A 19,838-nucleotide genomic window follows, 5' to 3' on the forward strand; every position below is an offset into this window, starting at 1 on the left:
TCTTCATCATAGGTCGTCTTCCATCCAAGTCAGGCGCAGCCAAGTACTGGCGTCTGCAACATCGTCTACTTCGACCGGTCTTCACCAACGTCATCGTCTACAACATAACTTCTGCAACAACCATGGCTACCAACGAACAATATGTGCATCGTGATCTAGTCATGTCTATAATTATGGTTGATGTTGTATGAGCGATGTTGTTGTTTTGTTCATCTAGTATGCTACAGCTATGCATGCTAATTACTGTTCTAGACCTGAATTATTTGCTGAAACTAATTATGAATTTGCCGGATATTCCAACGGTCCTCCTGATATAATCTTGTATACCTGTGTCTATGAACACTGAATAAGTGTATTGCCCCCCCCCCCCCCCCCCCCCTAAGAAAATAACCTTGACGCAACGTCTAATCAGACGGTCATGGGTGTGAATGAGACACAACTCAATCTCAGCTAGTTAGGTTATAGCAAAAGCATTCGATATAAATGGAGATTGAGTTGAATATTCTTTTTTGCGTAAGATTGTGATGAATGTTGACATGCACAAATATATATATATATATATATATATATATATATATATATATATATATATATATATATATATATATATATATATATGACATTTTCTCATTTATTCATTCATATGTAGTGACTTTTTTGTTTAAATACACTTGCATGTATGGATAGCTCTCCCTCTAGATTACATATATAACATGTTTCAACGTGTTAATCATTCTTATGTCATCAGATTTCTAGAAATCGTCACAATTTGATTGTGTCCTAAGTGAACACGCGGTATCTTCTTTGTAAAAATAGTTGAAGAACCGAATTGTTAACAAAATATGTAGTTTTTTATCCATATATAGTTTAATTCATTTAACTAAAGTTCAGCACCAGTTGCTATCAGAAATTTAGAATAGCTAATGGTTTTTGGAAAAAAAATCAGAATAATTAGTTGTAGTTCACTGATTGATTGCTTTAACTAACTTAAGCTTTCCTGAATTAGCTGTATCAAACAGACCGTTCCCCAACTGAATTATTATTCCGATCCTGGGATATCTTCTAATATCGTAGCCATAAACTATTTGTACACGTGAATCACAACCCAAATGTCAACTCTAGGGAGAATATTACATATTTACACCAAAAAATGGCAAAGAAATACATCCACGGGACCACCGCCCTGCGCAAGGATACATTTGCAGACTTCAACAATCAAGTTTGTTTACATATCCATGGCCAATCTAACAGTATCATTTGTATCTGGCCATTTGAAACAATTAATTTTTTCGTCAATTGTCAAAGCTAGAGAAATCTGATGGCCCAACCTTTTCTTTTCTGAGTAGATATTGAGCTATTTTATTTGGTTGAAATTTTCCATGTTGATCTGATGTTCCAACTGAATTGGAGTTGCGCAATCACACGAGTTGCATCTGATATATTGCAGGAGTTTTTTTTTTTTGAGAGTTATATTGCAGGAGTATTTGAAAGATAAGATAGCACAAAAATATTATTAGTAGATTTATTTTAGGATTTCTGGCGACGCGCGTTCAGTGGGAAGAGACGCCTCGTCGACTACGAGGCGTTTTTGGTGACTTCGTCAATCTTAAGATGATATGTCGGCTCGGTCTCTCGGAGGTGCTCATAAGGATAAGGCATGCGTATGCATTCATAGGGATGAGTGTATGCATGTATAGTGCCTAAAAAAAACTATGTGTTAGATAGCTAGCTGGTCTAGCTAGGTCAACTATGGGATCCCCATAAATTAACTCCGACGCGCAAAATTATGGTCCCAAAGAATCAGCAGTATCCATTAATTTACCAAAAAAATGCAAAAAAAATGCAATCAATGTTCTCAAAAATAATTTTATGCATAAATGGATCTGATAATAAAAATCGAGCAATCCAGAGTCAAAACAGTGTCGCATCCATGCAGACGCAACGGAGTCCAGATAGGCTTATAAAGAACAGCAGCACGCGCAGGCGCGCACGTCGTCGGAGCTAGCTTGGCAACGACCGACCATGGTGATGGCGGAGCCGGAGGAGACCCCGGGATCCCAAAGGCCGTCGGCGGACCGTGGCTCCGTCGCCGGGGAGCCGTCCCCGCCCGCAGCGGCGACGCCTCGGCGGCTGACGGTGTGGTGCAAGTCGCTGGTGTTCCGCGGCGACGGGTACGCGGTGTTCGACGACGTGGACGGCCGGATGGTGTTCCGCGTGGACAACTACGGCGTCGGGCCGGGAAGCATGGCGCTCATGGACCACGCCGGCCGCGTCCTCCTCACCCTCCGCCGCCGCCAACGCAAGGTGATCGCTGGTCGACCGAGTAGATCTACTCTATCTACTTTTTTTTGGCTATTATACATTACACGCTCTGATTAGTTTGCTTCGTGCATGACATGAACCCGTTCGACAATTGGCCGCATGCAGATGCTGAGCTTGATGCCGGAGACATGGGAGGTGTACAATGGCGACGTCGACGACGACTCGGCCGCGAACGACGGCCACGGTGAGCCGCACCTCATGATGAGAGCCACCAAGGACCTGGGCAGGTCCAGCTGCACCGCCTCCATGCTTGCCGTGGACAAGCCAGAACTCTACCGCCTGAGCTGGTCCCGGCGGGAGGAGTGGTCGAGGATCCACCGGCGCAGCTCGACCGGCAACGAGACACTCATCGCCGAGGTGCGACGGAAACGAGGGGGGCCAGAGAAGGCGACATTGCTGGGCAAGGACGTGCTGTCGCTGGTGGTGCAGCCGGGGATGGACCTTGCCATCACCATGGCCATGCTCATGATCTCCAACTCGTACCGATGACCCTGGCCCCGTCCAAATCGCCAGGGCAACAAATGTTCATGCATATAGAAGCATCTAGAACATTCCAGAGGTTGTAGAAGAAGCACGTCGGTATACCCATTGTACATCCCCATATTCTTTGGGATTCATTTCAATGTTGCATTCATCCTTCCAGAACAGTTGCAATGTAAACCTTGCAGTGTTGCTGAAGTACTGAACGGGTTCGCTACCATTTCATCTAAGGCCACACACCATGTTCCCAATAGAGATACCAATAACATGGGAAAGGTAGGCAAGCAACGCAAAGACGTGCACATCACAACACTAGTCAAACAGACATCACCAAGTGTTTACTTCCCAGGGCAAAACAACTCACATGCTACAGCTAATTTACAGATCCTACAGATTCTTCCTCCCCTTCTTGTGTGACAGGTTTGCGCCATTGTCAGTACGTAGCAGCATTGTCGTGCAAATCACGGCGAGAACAGCCGCTGTGGCGATAGGCTTACAGCTGGGTACTCGCTGTGCCTGGCCGCAGCCTGCCTGAATTCATCACACCCCTCGCAGTTGTCTAGCATAGGGAGAAAAATGTATTAAGTACAAGGGCAATACAATGTCTATAGATAATTAACTAATCCCTAATTGGAAGAGCTTACCTCAAAGAAAGAGTTGAAGTTTAGTCTCATCAGAAACTGCCTCAGGAAAGGTGCTCTCTGACTTCCAGCAAGTCGACTACTCCTTAGGATGGTGTACAGCGAATTTGATTTCTTGTTGAACTCCTGAATATCGCCAAATGTATGTAAGTTTATGCTACATATACTAGGAAACTAAGCAAAAAGCTGGCTAGCTAAGACATCCATGAGTGATGTGCCAAGCGCTGGCACGTCACTATTTGTTCACAGAAGGCCGATAGTGTTGGGTGGGACAATACCTCAGTTATGTGATCAATCTCAAACATGTTTGAGCCTGTTTCGTATTGCTCGATACTCCAGCAGAACTGCAAGCAGAGCTTCATTATACTGTCCAGTATTCTAGACACTGATCCTATATCCAAGAAGGACTGTGATATCAATGCCGACAAATAGCTGCAATGCAAGAGGTTATAGTCAGCCAAGATACCATAACAGATTAAATCTGTTGCGACCGTGGAAATTCAAAGGTAACACTAGTTGTGGTGGTATTTCCATGTAACTAGGCAAGGAAATCACTATAGTATAATTAAGTGGCCAGGGTCGACTACACAAAAGTACAGGGGAAATTATTGCAACCTGTAGAAAGGGCTATGCAAAACCAAAACATTCATCTATACAAGCTTCAGATAATAGAAAGCACCAATATGCAATGAAACCAACACCATTGGTGGTGAAGCAAAAGAACAAGTTGGTATGAACACAGATCCATAATGTTCCCTTATCTTCTAGGATCGGACCATATGAAAATATTCTACTCAAAAGAAGATGAACATGGCGTAGCATGGATTCGCTAAACAGTACACTATCAAATAAAAAGCTTAACCTTCCTATTGGTAAAAACAAATAAAAAAAGTTAGACAGCATAAAGTGAAAAACGGTTGCTTACTCTTGATGAAAGGTCACTAGTTCTGTAAAATCATGTGAGTCTTGAACGTGAGTTTGTAAGACATTCCACTGTGATTCAATTACATCAACCTGCAAAAGGAAGTAAATAAGAAAGGAAAAGTGAAAATTATCAAACTAAACAAAAGAAATTAAAGTCTAGAATAAATTTGAGACCAGCACATTCCTAGCAGCTATCTGGTCAAATGCCGTCATGTTGTAGCTTCTCGTTATTAAGCAAATGTCATGCACATCCTCCGAATTATTACCAAAGGTAAATGGTAGTTTATCTGGTTATTACCTGGATGTAGAACTGTAGGTTTCTGATCAAGAAAGCCATATGCTCCCTTACTCGCCAAAAAGGCTTCGTGCGTAACCGACGCAGTTGTGTTGCAGAGGAATTCTTCCGATCCTTGCAATAATCAGAAAAATCAACATGATCTTGATGCATTACAGCTGTCCAGGATTTCTCCAATTCCATTTGTGTCCTCTTCAACCGAATGAGATACTGAAAAACTTTGCGATACCTGGATACAGTTTGTGTATCTTAAAAATGGGAATGTAAAAAGCTCAAAAGACTTCCCCTGACTTCCCAGTTGAGTTTAGCAAGTCTTGATGTAACTTTTCAGGATATTAATCACACTCAAAGATCTATGAAATTCAAAATATAATAATTTTGTTGAGAGTAACATATGAAGAACAACACTTACTTAGAAAGAACGTCAGGAGTAAAGAAGAGTTGTAGTGGCCAATCGACGGAATATTCCAGGGCAATACTATGCCAACCATCAAGTGCCAACTCTGAGCTAGCCTTTCCATGCAAGGAAATATCTGATGTGTTGGACTTCTGAAGATCTTTCTGTGATGTACTAGATTTCATACCAAACAGTGGCATCCTACGAAAGACAAACAAAATCAGCTGTCAATGTACGGCACTGAAATTCAAAAAGCATGGCTTGACATCAATTACTCTATGTGCCAAACAGAAATGCTAACCTTAGAGATACCCTGGTGAAGTATTTGTCTTCATCACCTATAGTTTTCAGCGCAGCCTGCAGAATTAAGAACAGGAAATAAATCAAACCTATTTGCTAACATGAGGTAACGCAGCAGAAAACAGAACTCAGCAGGATTCTGTTAAGTTGGTGACAATTAAACCACATAATAAACTGAAATAATAAAATTGTATATCTGTAGGTCTTTGGCAAGAAAAAAGGGGTTGTGTCACTTACCAACTGAAATGGGACAATGAGATCTGCTTCAGCTGTAGATTGACGAGGTGGTAGGCGCATTAATTGACGGCTTTCCTCAAGAAAACACTGGTTCAAAATCGTGATTTTGAGTTTCCAAAAACAACCAAGGAAGGCACTATGGCACAATTTGCACTGTACTAGCGCAACCACGGAGATACATACACGCAAAAGGAATACGGTAGATATATTACCTGGAAAAAATCACCTTTCGCCAAAAGAAAATAATCTTTAAGTGCCTTCAAGTGGCCATTGAGATCAGCGCGTACAACCACTAACTTTTACCAAAGAAAACAATCGGTGATGCTCATGTGCAATAAAACATTGATAGAATATAATGCTTTAAGCCATCTAGTACCTGCCAAAGATGATTAGCTGCAATTGTACGTATTGAGCTAACAGCAGACTCAAACAACCTTTTATGAAACTCGGAAGCATGCTGCAGAAACAATATGGACTTATGTCAATAATGCTCCCATAAAGGATAAGGATAAATGAAAACTTTGACACACAAAACAGGGAAAGATGCATACAGCAATATAAGATGCTGATTTTAAATATTGCCAGCAGAAAGCTAACAACTAACCTTTAGCTGCTTAAGCATGGCATCAACTCTATCTGCTTCAGCCTGTGGCAATAATTCTTCTGCACTAATGTTAGAGAAGTTTGGCAGCTCTTTCAGAGCACCGGAGCCCCCCGTGAAACCTTGCATTCTATGAGATCCTTTCAATGTCTGACTTTGGTTAGTTGGTTCCAGCAATGTAGCACCAGGACTAGGATTTCTAAGAACCCTTATTGCTTTGCCAGCGAATAGAATTGATTCTGCAACTCGCATGTGGATATAATCCGGCAACATGTCCTGTCAAGTGAGAGAAAAACGGATATAATTAGCTAGGGGAACATTTATTGCCTGATTGCCTCATACACATGCATTTCAGAATAAGAGTATAAGCATACCAATGATACATGAAATCCTGAGTGCCAACTAGTAAGGGATGTGTCTTTAGCTAATTTCTGCGCAAATTTATCAGCAACATCAGACTGAGCCGGTTCATTCTCCTCATCCCTGTCAACCTGTCTGAAAAGAAAGGTAAGAAGTTTTATATTGCTCTGGTTCAGGGGCTCAATTAGCTTACTTTTCCCGCTTTTGATACTTTCTTGGTGCCCTTAGTTCAAGCTCCTCTGGGTTTTGACCAAAGGCCTGCCCTTGTAAATATTACAACATGTAACTTGTCTTCTCTCGTTTATTAATTTAAGACTGTAGGGAACTCTCCTACAGTCATTTCATGTTCAAAAAAAAACTAGTAGTTCTCATGCAAAAGGCAACTGATGCAATTCCTGCTATAGACTGTTGGACATAGAGATAATCAAAATCATTAGACAAAGCTCCAAGCAAGCAAATTCTTGTGCCCATCAGTTGACAATATTAGACTTTTTGTGAATCATAATTAGAATTATCACAGAATTTATGAAATAAAGTAAATATGCACAACAAAATATAGAGTTATTCATATTATAACCAAAACTTCAAAAGCACTCGGGATTTGTGCTCCTATAGTTGAAATTTCACGTGCCATTTAGCAGGCCAAAATGTCTAACTGGATATGCCGCTATAATATATCAGAAGCAGCAACTGGATAAGAGAATAGCAATGACAAAATTACAAGATAATTTAATGGAAGCTCTGTAAGTCATGCTGACCTTCTGATGAAAAATTCATGGTACTGATCTTGAAGAATACCATAAACCATCCAAGAAGTCAGCTGGTTAAACATGACCTGGTGTCCATGCCAAAGCAGCCTATTCTTATTTTTACCATCAATGAAAAGAAAATGAATAAGCAAACAACTGATCATAAGGGGCATAAGAAATATGCAGTGAAGTAGTGGCAATAAAAACAGAAGTACAATGTTTCCCATGCAAACACTAAAGGACTGGAAATGTCAGTTATATTTCTTCAAACGCCACATATATATAAGAATAATTGAGGCAATACCTCTGAATGCAGCTTTGCAATTCTGGAACCCCACAATGGCATCTTTTATGTAACAGGTTAAGAAGCTGTCCTCCCTTGATGTCTTTCTGCTCGATTTCCATAACAAGCTCATAAAGTGGAGGCAGAAGAACCTCAAACTACAGATTCACACAACAGTGAATAGGGTCAGTGTCAAAAACCAGACAAATCACATCAGATAACGCACGCCAAAGGAATATAATATTAATCTCTGTGCAAAAGCTAATAAAGACAGTAGAGTCAGTGCTTAACAAATATTGTAAATGCAATAGTTAAGTCCATGGTTGTGCAGAAATTAAAAAATGACACATGGACACAGAAACTGTAAGTGCAAGATGTCGAAGAACAGACCTTATTTAGCCCATGGGTTACTGTCGCCAGGATAGGCAATGGATCTGACAACAGGTTTTGCTCAACCTGCAGAACAGCTGACCTATAAACTGATAAAATCTCAGCAATACCATTGGCAATTGCCCTCCGGTATGCACTCCCTTTTCTCACTTTGCCCTTCAGAGTAATATCAGCATTAGGTGATGAAACCTCAACAGAAGACTGAATCCAACTCAGATCACGAGACTCGGTTGCAAAACGATTCAGTTCTCTGTAATAAAATCCCAGAGATATGAGCCTTTCAATAGCACTCCTGCACAAATAGGAAAAGCCATTTAGTATTTGGTGAACCATGATCTAATGACAAAACATACTGTCTTCTATCTATATCTTGCTTGCCAGGCCATGTCCTACAACATTGATGACGATTCTAAGAACTAAATGCACCAAAATGATTGCTAATACTTTGGCACTGAAAACTTCTATACATTGAGATTCTAATGTAATATTCCTCCCTATTAGGTACGATTTCTTGTATCCAGTATGAGTACTTCACAGTTAACACACAAAATGGACACTTACATGTAGAGCAAAAGCACTGTATATGTATTAAATATGAATATTTTCAGGTACAATTGTTAAGCAGTATTTGTGGTGTATTTATCATGTAAAGTGGTCGGATCCTTCCCTGGACCCTGCGCAAGCGAGAGCTACATGCACCGGGCTGCCCTTTTTAAAAATGGTTAAGCAATAGTTTTTTGTGTATTTATCATGTAAAAGAGCAGATTGGGTAGACACGGAAAGCACTAAATGTGCAATGGATGAACCTGTAAATGTATGTGCTTGCTTCTGAGGTGCATTCATCTCTATCTGCTTAACTAGTTTAAATTATCTACCAAACCTAGTTATCTACAGAGGTTGACGAGAACTAAAGTGTGAAACATTTGAAGCTCTTAAGTCTAGACTTGGACTACTGAGGCTACATTTCTACGAAATATTTCATTTCAGAATTTGTTATTTAGTCCCTTAGTTGAGGCCATATTTCTCGTAAATTCATCATGTGTCAATGTCTTACTCCATCCCAATGTCCGCACAGCACGGTCAATCATGGCATTATGCAATTCTGTATCAACTGATACACTCGCGGACCGACTGGTAGGCATTATTACAAGCTAAATGATGAAAAAGAAGCAAATTGGTCCAATCCTCCATTCACCGATTGCGGTTAACTCTGATTTAGGCAGCCATAAAGCACTTAACGCGGCAGAAACTATGCTTACTCAAGCAATACGACCAGGGAAACAAGTCCCCTGACGCTTCATGTTTGCTTGCTTGTGCCGCATCGCATCGAATTCGACCACCTAACTACACCACAGATCACAGACACCACGACGTGGTTACAGATTCGCAGCAGAGGAGAGGTCTCGGATCTCCCGTACCTCTCTGACGGCTGGAGGAAGGTGAGGTCGGGCGCCAGGCGGAAGGCGGGGCCCACGTCGCCGTCTCCGGCGCCACCGGCTTCGGCCGGCTCGGGGCGGCGGCGGCCGGAGGAGTTGTCGAGCACGAAGTCGCCGGTGAAGCCGAGAAGGGCGAGGAGGAGCTCGTGCAGCATCCCGGCCTCCCCGGGGTTCTCCTAGGGTTTCGGGAGATCGCGAGGGGAGAGAATGGCAAGGAGAGCGACGCAGAGTGGAGTTGGGGAAGGGCGGGGACGGCGGAATTCAGGCGGATTTGTTTTTTTGTGTGGGTTTTGAAATTATTCTTATTGAGGAAAATTACTTGTATTTTTTGGAAAAAACTTCAAATCTATTCATCAAATGTCATGACAGTACAAAGAACATAAACAATAGAAATTACACCTTCATAGAGCACTTGCTGACGACTACAAGCATTGGAAGGAGCCGAAAGCTGGGCAAACCTTATTGTAGTAGACAGTCGAAAGTCTTCATGGTAAGCCCCGAAGAACCGACACATAAAAACAGCAATCGTTGTTGTTGATGAGCGTAGATCAGAAGGATTCAACCAGTAGATGAACGGACGCGAATGAACGAAAACCGAATCAAGCAAAACCACTGAAAACAACTGAATCTCACAAGATCCACCGAAGACACACAGTCCGATAATGTTAAACGCTGTTGGGGAACGTTGCAGAAAATTAAAAATTTTCCTACGGTTTCACCAAGATCCATCTATGAGTTCATCTAAGCAACGAGTCATAGGAGAGAGATTGCATCTACATACCACTTGTAGATCGCGTGCGGAAGCATTCAAGAGAATGGTGATGATGGAGTCGTACTAGCCGTGATCCAAATCACCGATGACCAAGTACCGAACGAACAGCACCTCTGCGTTCAACACACATACGAAGCGCATGACGTCTTCTCCTTCTTGATCCAGCAAGGGGGAAGGAGGGGTTGATGATGATCCAGCAGCACAACGGCGTGGTGGTGGATGCAGCAGAACTCCGGCAGGGCTTCGCCAAGCTGCTGCGGGAGGAGGACGAGTGTAGCAGGGGGGGGAGGCGCCAAGACACAGGGTGCGGCTGCCCTCCCCCTTGCCCTCCTTTATATAGGCCCCCGGGGGGAGCGCCGGCCCTGGGAGATGCAATCTCCCAAGGGAGGCGGCGGCCAAGGGAGGTGGAGTGCCCCCCAAGGCAAGTGGTGCGCCCTCCCCCCCCCCCACCTAGGGTTTCCAACCCTAGGCGCAGGGGGGCCAAGGGGGGCGCACCATCCCACTAGGGGCTGGTTCCCCTCCCACTTCAGCCCACGGGGCCCTCCGGGATAGGTGGCCCCACCCGGTGGACCCCCCGGGACCCTTCCGGTGGTCCCCGGTACAATACCGGGTGACCCTGAAACTTTCCCGATGGCCGAAACAAGCACTTCCTATATATAATTCTTTACCTCCGGACCATTCCGGAACTCCTCGTGACGTCTGGGATCTTATCCGGGACTCCGAACAACATTCGGTTTGCTGCATACTCATATTCATACAACCCTAGCGTCACCGAACCTTAAGTGTGTAGACCCTACGGGTTCGGGAGATATGCAGACATGACCGAGACGGCTCTCCGGTCAATAACCAACAGCGGGATTTGGATACCCATGTTGGCTCCCACATACTCCTCGATGATCTCATCGGATGAACCACGATGTCGAGGATTCAAGCAACCCCGTATACTATTTCCTTTGTCAAACGGTATGTTACTTGCCCGAGATTTGATCGTCGGTATCCCAATACCTCGTTCAATCTTGTTACCGGCAAGTCACTTTACTCGTACCGTAATGCATGATCCCGTGACCAGACACTTGGTCACTTTGAGCTCATTATGATGATGCACTACCGAGTGGGCCCAGTGATACCTCTCCGTTATACGGAGTGACAAATCCCAGTCTCGATCCGTGTCAACCCAACAGACACTTTCGGAGATACCTGTAGTGCACCTTTATAGTCACTCAGTTACGTTGTGACGTTTGGTACACCCAAAGCACTCCTACGGTATCCGGGAGTTACACGATCTCATGGTCTAAGGAAGAGATACTTGACATTGGAAAAGCTCTAGCAAAACGAACTACACGATCTTGTGCTATGCTTAGGATTGGGTCTTGTCCATCACATCATTCTCCTAATGATGTGATCCCGTTGTCAACGACATCTAATGTCCATAGTCAGGAAACCATGACTATCTGTTGACCAACGAGCTAGTCAACTAGAGGCTTACTAGGGACGTATTGTGGTCTATGTATTCACACGTGTATTACGATTTCCAGATAATACAATTATAGCATGAATAAAAGACAATTATCATGAACAAGGAAATATATGAATAATCCTTTTATTATTGCCTCTAGGGCATATTTCCAACAGTGTCCCACTTGCACTAAAGTCAATAATCCAGTTACATTGTGATGAATCGAACACCCATAGAGTTCTGGTGTTGATCATGTTTTGCTCGCGGAAGAGGTTTAGTCAACGGATCTGCGACATTCAGATCCGTATGTAGTTTGCAAATATCTATGTCTCCATCTTGAACATTTTCATGGATGGAGTTGAAACGACGCTTGATGTGCCTGGTCTTCTTGTGAAACCTGGGCTCCTTGTCAAGGGCAATAGCTCCAGTGTTGTCACAGAAGAGTTTGATCGGCCCCGACGGATTGGGTATGACTCCTAGGTCGGTGATGAACTCCTTCACCCAAATCGCTTCATGCGCTGCCTCCGAGGCTGCCATGTACTCCGCTTCACATGTAATCCCGCCGTGACGCTCTGCTTGCAGCTGCACCAGCTTACTGCTCCACCATTCAACATATACACGTATCCGGTTTGTGACTTAGAGTCATCCAGATCTGTGTCGAAGCTAGCGTCGACGTAACCCTTTACGACGAGCTCTTCGTCACCTCCATAAACGAGAAACATGTCCTTTGTCCTTTTCAGGTACTTCAGGATATTCTTGACCGTTGTCCAGTGTTCCTTGCCGGGATTACTTTGGTACCTTCCTACCAAACTTATGGCAAGGTTTACATCAGGTCTGGTACACAGCATGGCATACATAATAGATCCTATGGCTGAGGCATAGGGGATGATGCTCATCTCTTCTTTATCTTTTGCCGTGGTCGGGCATTGAGCCGAGCTCAATCTCACACCTTGCAATACAGGCAAGAACCCTTTCTTGGACTGATCCATTTTGAACTTCTTCAAAATCTTATCAAGGTATGTGCTTTGTGAAAGACCTATGAGGCGTCTCGATCTATCCCTATAGATCTTGATGCCTAATATGTACGCAGCTTCTCCAAGGTCCTTCATTGAAAAACACTTATTCAAGTAGGCCTTAATGCTGTCCAAGAGTTCTATATCATTTCCCATCAAAAGTATGTCATCTACATATAATATGAGAAATGCTACAGAGCTCCCACTCACTTTCTTGTAAAGCAGGCTTCTCCATAAGTCTGCATAAACCCAAACGCTTTGATCATCTCATCAAAGCGAATGTTCCAACTCCGAGATGCTTGCACCAGCCCATAAATGGATCGCTGGAGCTTGCATACTTTGTTAGCATTCTTAGGATCGACAAAACCTTCCGGCTGCATCATATACAGCTCTTCCTTAAGATAACCGTTAAGGAATGCCGTTTTGACGTCCATCTGCCATATCTCATAATCATAGTATGCGGCAATTGTAACATGATTCGGACGGACTTAAGCTTCGCTACGGGAGAGAAAGTCTCATCGTAGTCAATCCCTTGAACTTGCCGATAACCTTTAGCGACAAGTCGAGCTTTATAGATGGTGACATTACCATCCGCGTCCGTCTTCTTCTTAAAGATCCATTTGTTTTCTATCGCTCGCCGATCATCGGGCAAAGTCAGTCAAAGTCCATACTTTGTTTTCATACATGGATTCTATCTCGGATTGCATGGCTTCTAGCCATTTGTTGGAATCTGGGCCCGCCATCGCTTCTTCATAGTTCGAAGGTTCACCGTTGTCTAACAACATGATTTCCAGGACAGGGTTGCCATACCACTCTGGTGTGGAACGTGTCCTTGTGGACCTACAAAGTTCAGTAGCAACTTGATCCGAAGTACCTTGATCATCATCATTAATTTCCTCTTCAATCGGTGTAGGCACAACAGGAACATTTTTCTGAGCTGCACTACTTTCCGGTTCAAGAGGTAGTACTTCATCGAGTTCTACTTTCCTCCCACTTACTCCTTTCAAGAGAAACTCTTTTTCCAGAAAGGATCCGTTCTTGGCAACAAAGATCTTGCCCTCGGATCTTAAGTAGAAGGTATACCCAATGGTTTCCTTAGGGTATCCTATGAAGACGCATTTTTCCGACTTGGGTTCGAGCTTTTCAGGTTGAAGTTTCTTTACATAAGCATCGCATCCCCAAACTTTTAGAAACGACAGTTTAGGTTTCTTCCCAAACCATAATCATACGGTGTCGTCTCAACGGATTTAGACGGTGCCCTATTTAAAGTGAATGTAGCTGTCTCTAGAGCGTATCCCCAAAATGATAGCGGTAAATCGGTAAGAGACATCATAGATCGCACCATATCCAGTAGAGTGCGATTACGACGTTCAGACACACCGTTACGCTGAGGTGTTCCAGGCGGCGTGAGTTGTGAAACGATTCCACATTTTTTTAAGTGTGTACCAAATTCGTGACTTAAATATTCTCCTCCTTGATCTGATCGTAAGAATTTTATCTTTCGGTCACGTTGATTCTCTACTTCATTCTGAAATTCCTTGAACTTTTCAAAGGTCTTAGACTTGTGTTTCATCAAGTAGACATACCCATATCTATTCAAGTCATCAGTGAGAGTGAGAACATAATGATATCCTCCGCGAACCTCAACGCTCATTGGACCACACACATCAATATGTATGATTTCCAATAAGTTGGTTGCTCGCTCCATTGTTCCGGAGAACGGGGTCTTGGTCATTTTGCCCATGAGGCATGGTTCGCATGTGTCAAATGATTCATAATCGAGATACTCTAAAAGTCCATCAGCATGGAGCTTCTTCATGCGCTTGACACCAATGTGACCAAGGCGGCAGTGCCACAAGTATGTGGGACTATCGTTATCAACTTTATATCTTTTGGTATTCACACTATGAATATATGTAACATTACGTTCGAGATTCATTAAGAATAAACCATTGACCATCGGGGCATGACCATAAAACATATCTCTCATATAAATAGAACAACCATTATTCTCGGATTTAAATGAGTAGCCATCTCGCATCAAACGAGATCCAGATACAATGTTCATGCTCAAACTTGGCACTAAATAACAATTATTAAGGTTTAAAACTAATCCCGTGGGTAAATGTAGAGGTAGCGTGCCGACGGCGATCACATCGACCTTGGAACCATTCCCGACGCGCATCGTCACCTCGTCCTTCGCCAGTCTCCGCTTATTCCGCAGCTTCTGCTGTGAGTTACAAATATGAGCAACGGCACCGGTATCAAATACCCAGGAGTTACTACGAGTACTGGTAAGGTACACATCAATTACATGTATATCACATATACCTTTAGTGTTGTCGGCCTTCTTGTCCGCTAAGTATTTTGGGCAGTTCCGCTTCCAGTGACCCTTTCCTTTGCAATAAAAGCACTCAGTCTCAGGCTTGGGTCCATTCTTTGACTTCTTCCCGGCAACTGGCTTACCGAGCGCGTCAACATCTTTGCCGTCCTTCTTGAAGTTCTTCTTACACTTGCCCTTCTTGAACTTAGTGGTCTTATTGACCATCAACACTTGATGTTATTTCTTGATTTCAACCTCTGCTGACTTCAGCATTGAAAATACTTCAGGAATGGTCTTCACCATCCCCTGCATATTGTAGTTCAGAACAAAGCTCTTGTAGCTCAGTGGGAGCGACTGAAGGATTCTGTCAATGACCGCCTTGTCCGGGAGGTTGATCTCCAGCTGGGACAGGCGATTGTGCAACCCAGACATTTTGAGTATGTGCTCATTGACAGAACTGTTTTCCTCCATCTTACAACTATAGAACTTGTCGGAGACTTCATATCTCTCAACCCGGGCATGAGCTTGAAAAACCATTTTCAGCTCCTCGAACATCTCATATGCTCCGTGTCGCTCAAAACGCTTTTGGAGCCCCGATTCTAAGCTGTAAAGCATGCCGCACTGAACGTGGGAGTAATCATCAGCACGTGATTGCCAAGTGTTCATAATGTCTTGGTTCTCTGGGATGGGTGCTTCACCTAGCGGTGCATCTAGGACATAATCTTTCTTGGCTGCTATGAGGATGATCCTCAGGTTCCGGACCCAGTCCGAATAGTTGCTGTCATCATCTTTCAGCTTGGTTTTCTCTAGGAACGCGTTGAAGTTCATGTTGACATGAGCGTTGGCCATTTGATCTACAAGACATATTTTTGCAAAGGTTTTAGACTAAGTTCATGATAATTAAGTTCATCTAATCAAATTATTTAATGAACTCCCACTCAGATTAGACATCCCTCTAGTCATCTAAGTGTTACACGATCCGAGTCGACTAGGCCGTGTCCGATCATCACGTGAGATGGACTAGTCATCATCGGTGAACATCTCCATGTTGATCGTTGTTGGGGAACGTTGCAGAAAACAAAAATTTTCCTACTCGTTTCACCAAGATCATCTAGGAGTTCATCTAGCAACGAGTGATTAGATGCATCTACATACCTTTGTAGATCGCGAGCGGAAGCGTTCAAAAGAACGGTGATGATGTAGTCGTACTCGACGTGATCCAAATCACCGATGACCAGCGCCGAACGGACGGCACCTCCGCGTTCAACACACGTACGGAACAGCCACGTCTCCTCCTTCTTGATCCAGCAAGGGAGGGAGGAGAGGTTGAGGGAGATGGCACCAGCAGCAGCACGACGGCGTGGTGTTGATGGAGCTGCAGTACTCCGGCAGAGCTTCGCTAAGCACTATGGACGTTGAGGAGGTGTTGGGGAGGGAGAAGGAGGCAACCAAAGGCCGAGGCGTTCAGGTATGAAGTCCCTCCTCTCCCCCACTATATATAGGGGTGCCAAGGGGGGGTGGTGCGCAGCCTAGGAGATCCAATCTCCTATGGCCGGCGGCCAAGGGGAGGTTTCCCTCCCCCCCAAGGCACCTAGGAGGTGCCTTACCCTCCTAGGACTCTTGCCCCCTTAAACCCTAGGCGCATGGGCCTATGTGGGGCTGGTGCCCTTGGCCCATTAGGCCAAGGCGCACCCCCTTACAGCCCATGTGGCCCCCCGGGACAGGTGGACCCACCCGGTGGACCCCCGGGACCCTTTCGGTGGTCCCGGTACAATACCGATAACCCCGAAACTTGTCCCGATGCCCGAAACAAGACTTCCCATATATAAATCTTTACCTCCGGACCATTCCGGAACTCCTCGTGACGTCCGGGATCTCATTCGGGACTCCGAACAACATTCGGGTTACTGCATATACATATCCCTACAACCCTAGCGTAACCGAACCTTAAGTGTGTAGACCCTACGGGTTCGGGAGACAAGCAGACATGACCGAGACGACTCTCCGGTCAATAACCAACAGCGGGATCTGGATACCCATGTTGGCTCCCACATGCTCCACGATGATCTCATCGGATGAACCACGATTTCGAGGATTCAATCAACCCCGTACGCTATTCCCTTTGTCTATCGATATGTTACTTGCCCGAGATTCGATCGTCGGTATCCCAATACCTCGTTCAATCTCGTTACCGGCAAGTCACTTTACTCGTACCGTAATGCATGATCCCGTGACCAGACACTTGGTCACTCTGAGCTCATTATGATGATGCATTACCGAGTGGGCCCAGTGATACCTCTCCGTCATACGGAGTGACAAATCCCAGTCTTGATCCATGTCACCCAACAGACACTTTCGGAGATACCCGTAGTCTACCTTTATAGTCACCCAGTTACGTTGTGACGTTTGGCATACCCAAAGCACTCCTACGGTATCCGGGAGTTACACGATCTCATGGTCTAAGGAAAAGATACTTTGACATTGCAAAACTCTAGCAAACGAACTATACGATCTTGTGCTATGTTTAGGATTGGGTCTCGTCCATCACATCATTCTCCCAATGATGTGATCTCGTTATCAATGACATCCAGTGTCCATAGTCAGGTAACCATGACTATCTGTTGATCAACGAGCTAGTCAACTAGAGGCTCACTAGGGACATGTTGGTGTCTGTTATTCACACATGCATTACGATTTCCGGATAACACAATTATAGCATGAATAAAGACAATTATCATGAACAAGGAAATATAATAATAATGCTTTTATTATTGCCTCTAGGGCATATTTCCAACAGTCTCCCACTTGCACTAGAGTCAATAATCTAGTTACATTGTGATGAATCGAACACCCATGGAATTCTGGTGTTGATCATGTTTTGCTCTAGGGAGAGGTTTAGTCAACGGATCTGCTACATTCAGGTCCGTATGTACTTTACAAATCTCTATGTCTCCATCTTGAACATTTTCACGAATGGAGTTGAAGCGACGCTTGATGTGCCTTGTCTTCTTGTGAAACCTGGGCTCCTTGGCAAGTGCAATAGCTCCAGAGTTGTCACAGAAGAGCTTGATCGGCCCCGACGCATTGGGTATGACTCCTAGGTCGGTGATGAACTCCTTCACCCATATTGCTTCATGTGCTGCCTCCGAGGCTGCCATGTACTCCGCTTCACATGTAGATCCCGCCACGACGCTTTGCTTGCAACTGCACCAGCTTACTGCCCCACCATTCAAAATATACACGTATCCGGTTTGTGACTTAGAGTCATCCAGATCTGTGTCGAAGCTAGCGTCGACGTAACCCTTTACGACGAGCTCTTCGTCACCTCCATAAACGAGAAACATTTCCTTAGTCCTTTTCAGGTACTTCAGGATATTCTTGACCGCTGTCCAGTGTTCCTTGCCGGGATTACTTTGGTACCTTCCTACCAAACTTACGGCAAGGTTTACATCAGGTCTGGTACACAGCATGGCATACATAATAGAACCTATGGCTGAGGCATAGGGGATGACGCTCATCTCTTCTATATCTTCTGCCGTGGTCGGACATTGAGCTGAGCTCAATTTCATACCTTGCAACACAGGCAAGAACCCCTTCTTGGATTGATCCATATTGAACTTCTTCAATATCTTATCAAGGTATGTGCTTTGTGAAAGACCTATGAGGCGTCTTGATCTATCTCTATAGATTTTGATGCCTAATATATAAGCAGCTTCTCCAAGGTCCTTCATTGAAAAACTTTTATTCAAGTAGGCCTTGATGCTGTCCAAGAGTTCTATATCATTTCCCATCAAAAGTATGTCATCTACATATAATATGAGAAATGCTACAGAGCTCCCACTCACTTTCTTGTAAACGCAGGCTTCTCCATAAGTCTGTGTAAACCCAAACGCTTTGATCATCTCATCAAAGCGAATGTTCCAACTCCGAGATGCTTGCACCAGCCCATAAATCGAGCGTTGGAGCTTGCACACTTTGTCAGCATTCTTAGGATCGACAAAACCTTCCGGCTGCATCATATACAATTCTTCCTTAAGGAAACCATTAAGGAATGCCGTTTTGACGTCCATTTGCCATATTTCGTAATCATAGAATGCGGCAATTGCTAACATGATTCGGACGGACTTCAGCTTCGCTACCGGTGAGAAAGTCTCATCGTAGTCAACCCCTTGAACTTGTCGATAACCCTTAGCGACAAGCCGAGCTTTATAGATGGTCACATTACCATCCGCGTCTGTCTTCCTCTTAAAGATCCATTTATTTTCTATGGCTCGCCGCTCAACGGGCAAGTCAGTCAAAGTCCATACTTGTTTTCATACATGGATCCTATCTCGGATTTCATGGCTTCTAGCCATTTGTCGGAATCCGGTCCCGCCATCGCTTCTTCATAGTTCGAAGGTTCACCGTTGTCTAACAACATGATTTCCAAGACAGGGTTGCCGTACCACTCTGGTGCGGAACGTGTCCTTGTGGACCTTCGGATTTCAGTAGGGGCTTGATCAGAAGTATCTTGATCATTATCATTAACTTCCTCTCTAGTCGGTGCAGGCACCTCAGGAACATTTTCTTGAGTTGCGCCATTTTCCGGTTCAAGAGGCAATACTTCATCAAGCTCTACTTTCCTCCCACTTACTTCTTTCGAGAGAAACTCTTTCTCCAGAAAGGACCCATTCTTGGCAACAAAGATCTTGCCTTCGGATCTGAGGTAGAAGGTGTACCCAATAGTTTCTTTTGGGTACCCTATGAAGACGCATTTTTCCGATTTGGGTTCGAGCTTTTCAGGTTGAAGTTTCTTGACATAAGCATCGCATCCCCAAACTTTTAGAAACGACAGCTTAGGTTTCTTCCCAAACCATAAT

The 19,838-nt window shown here is 44.2% G+C and overlaps 2 protein-coding genes across 2 annotated transcripts; one reads left to right on the plus strand and one right to left on the minus strand.

The window, feature by feature from the left end:
• Positions 1-1,908: 1,908 nt before the first annotated feature.
• LOC123113130 (protein LURP-one-related 5) lies at positions 1,909-2,969 on the plus strand. The gene is made up of 2 exons (XM_044534283.1): positions 1,909-2,304; positions 2,428-2,969. Exons 1-2 carry the CDS (start codon positions 2,023-2,025, stop codon positions 2,809-2,811), a joined length of 666 nt encoding a protein of 221 aa, XP_044390218.1. The 5' UTR covers positions 1,909-2,022; the 3' UTR covers positions 2,812-2,969.
• On the minus strand, positions 2,905-9,686 carry LOC123113125 (gamma-tubulin complex component 4). Its single transcript, XM_044534270.1, has 16 exons — positions 9,398-9,686; positions 7,980-8,271; positions 7,611-7,747; positions 7,316-7,414; positions 6,572-6,692; positions 6,201-6,473; positions 5,973-6,053; positions 5,809-5,892; positions 5,597-5,683; positions 5,361-5,416; positions 5,075-5,260; positions 4,666-4,891; positions 4,369-4,457; positions 3,722-3,875; positions 3,447-3,569; positions 2,905-3,361 (listed from the first exon to the last, which is right to left on the minus strand). Exons 1-16 carry the CDS (start codon positions 9,568-9,570, stop codon positions 3,296-3,298), a joined length of 2,247 nt encoding a protein of 748 aa, XP_044390205.1. The 5' UTR covers positions 9,571-9,686; the 3' UTR covers positions 2,905-3,295.
• Positions 9,687-19,838: the final 10,152 nt, after the last annotated feature.

This window comes from Triticum aestivum, chromosome 1B, assembly GCF_018294505.1.
Source record: "Triticum aestivum cultivar Chinese Spring chromosome 1B, IWGSC CS RefSeq v2.1, whole genome shotgun sequence".
NCBI lineage: Eukaryota > Viridiplantae > Streptophyta > Magnoliopsida > Poales > Poaceae > Triticum > Triticum aestivum.

Excerpts from the sequence above, each read along its gene's own strand:
- LOC123113130 (XM_044534283.1), top strand. The coding sequence starts at position 2,023 with ATGGTGATGGCGGAGCCGGAGGAGACCCCGGGATCCCAAAGGCCGTCG. Across the intron at positions 2,305-2,427 it reads TCCGCCGCCGCCAACGCAAG|ATGCTGAGCTTGATGCCGGA; the intron begins GTGATCGCTGGT and ends GGCCGCATGCAG.
- LOC123113125 (XM_044534270.1), bottom strand. The coding sequence starts at position 9,570 with ATGCTGCACGAGCTCCTCCTCGCCCTTCTCGGCTTCACCGGCGACTTC. Across the intron at positions 7,748-7,979 it reads TAACCCATGGGCTAAATAAG|TTTGAGGTTCTTCTGCCTCC; the intron begins GTCTGTTCTTCG and ends GTGAATCTGTAG. Across the intron at positions 4,458-4,665 it reads ACCTACAGTTCTACATCCAG|GTTGATGTAATTGAATCACA; the intron begins GTAATAACCAGA and ends TTCCTTTTGCAG.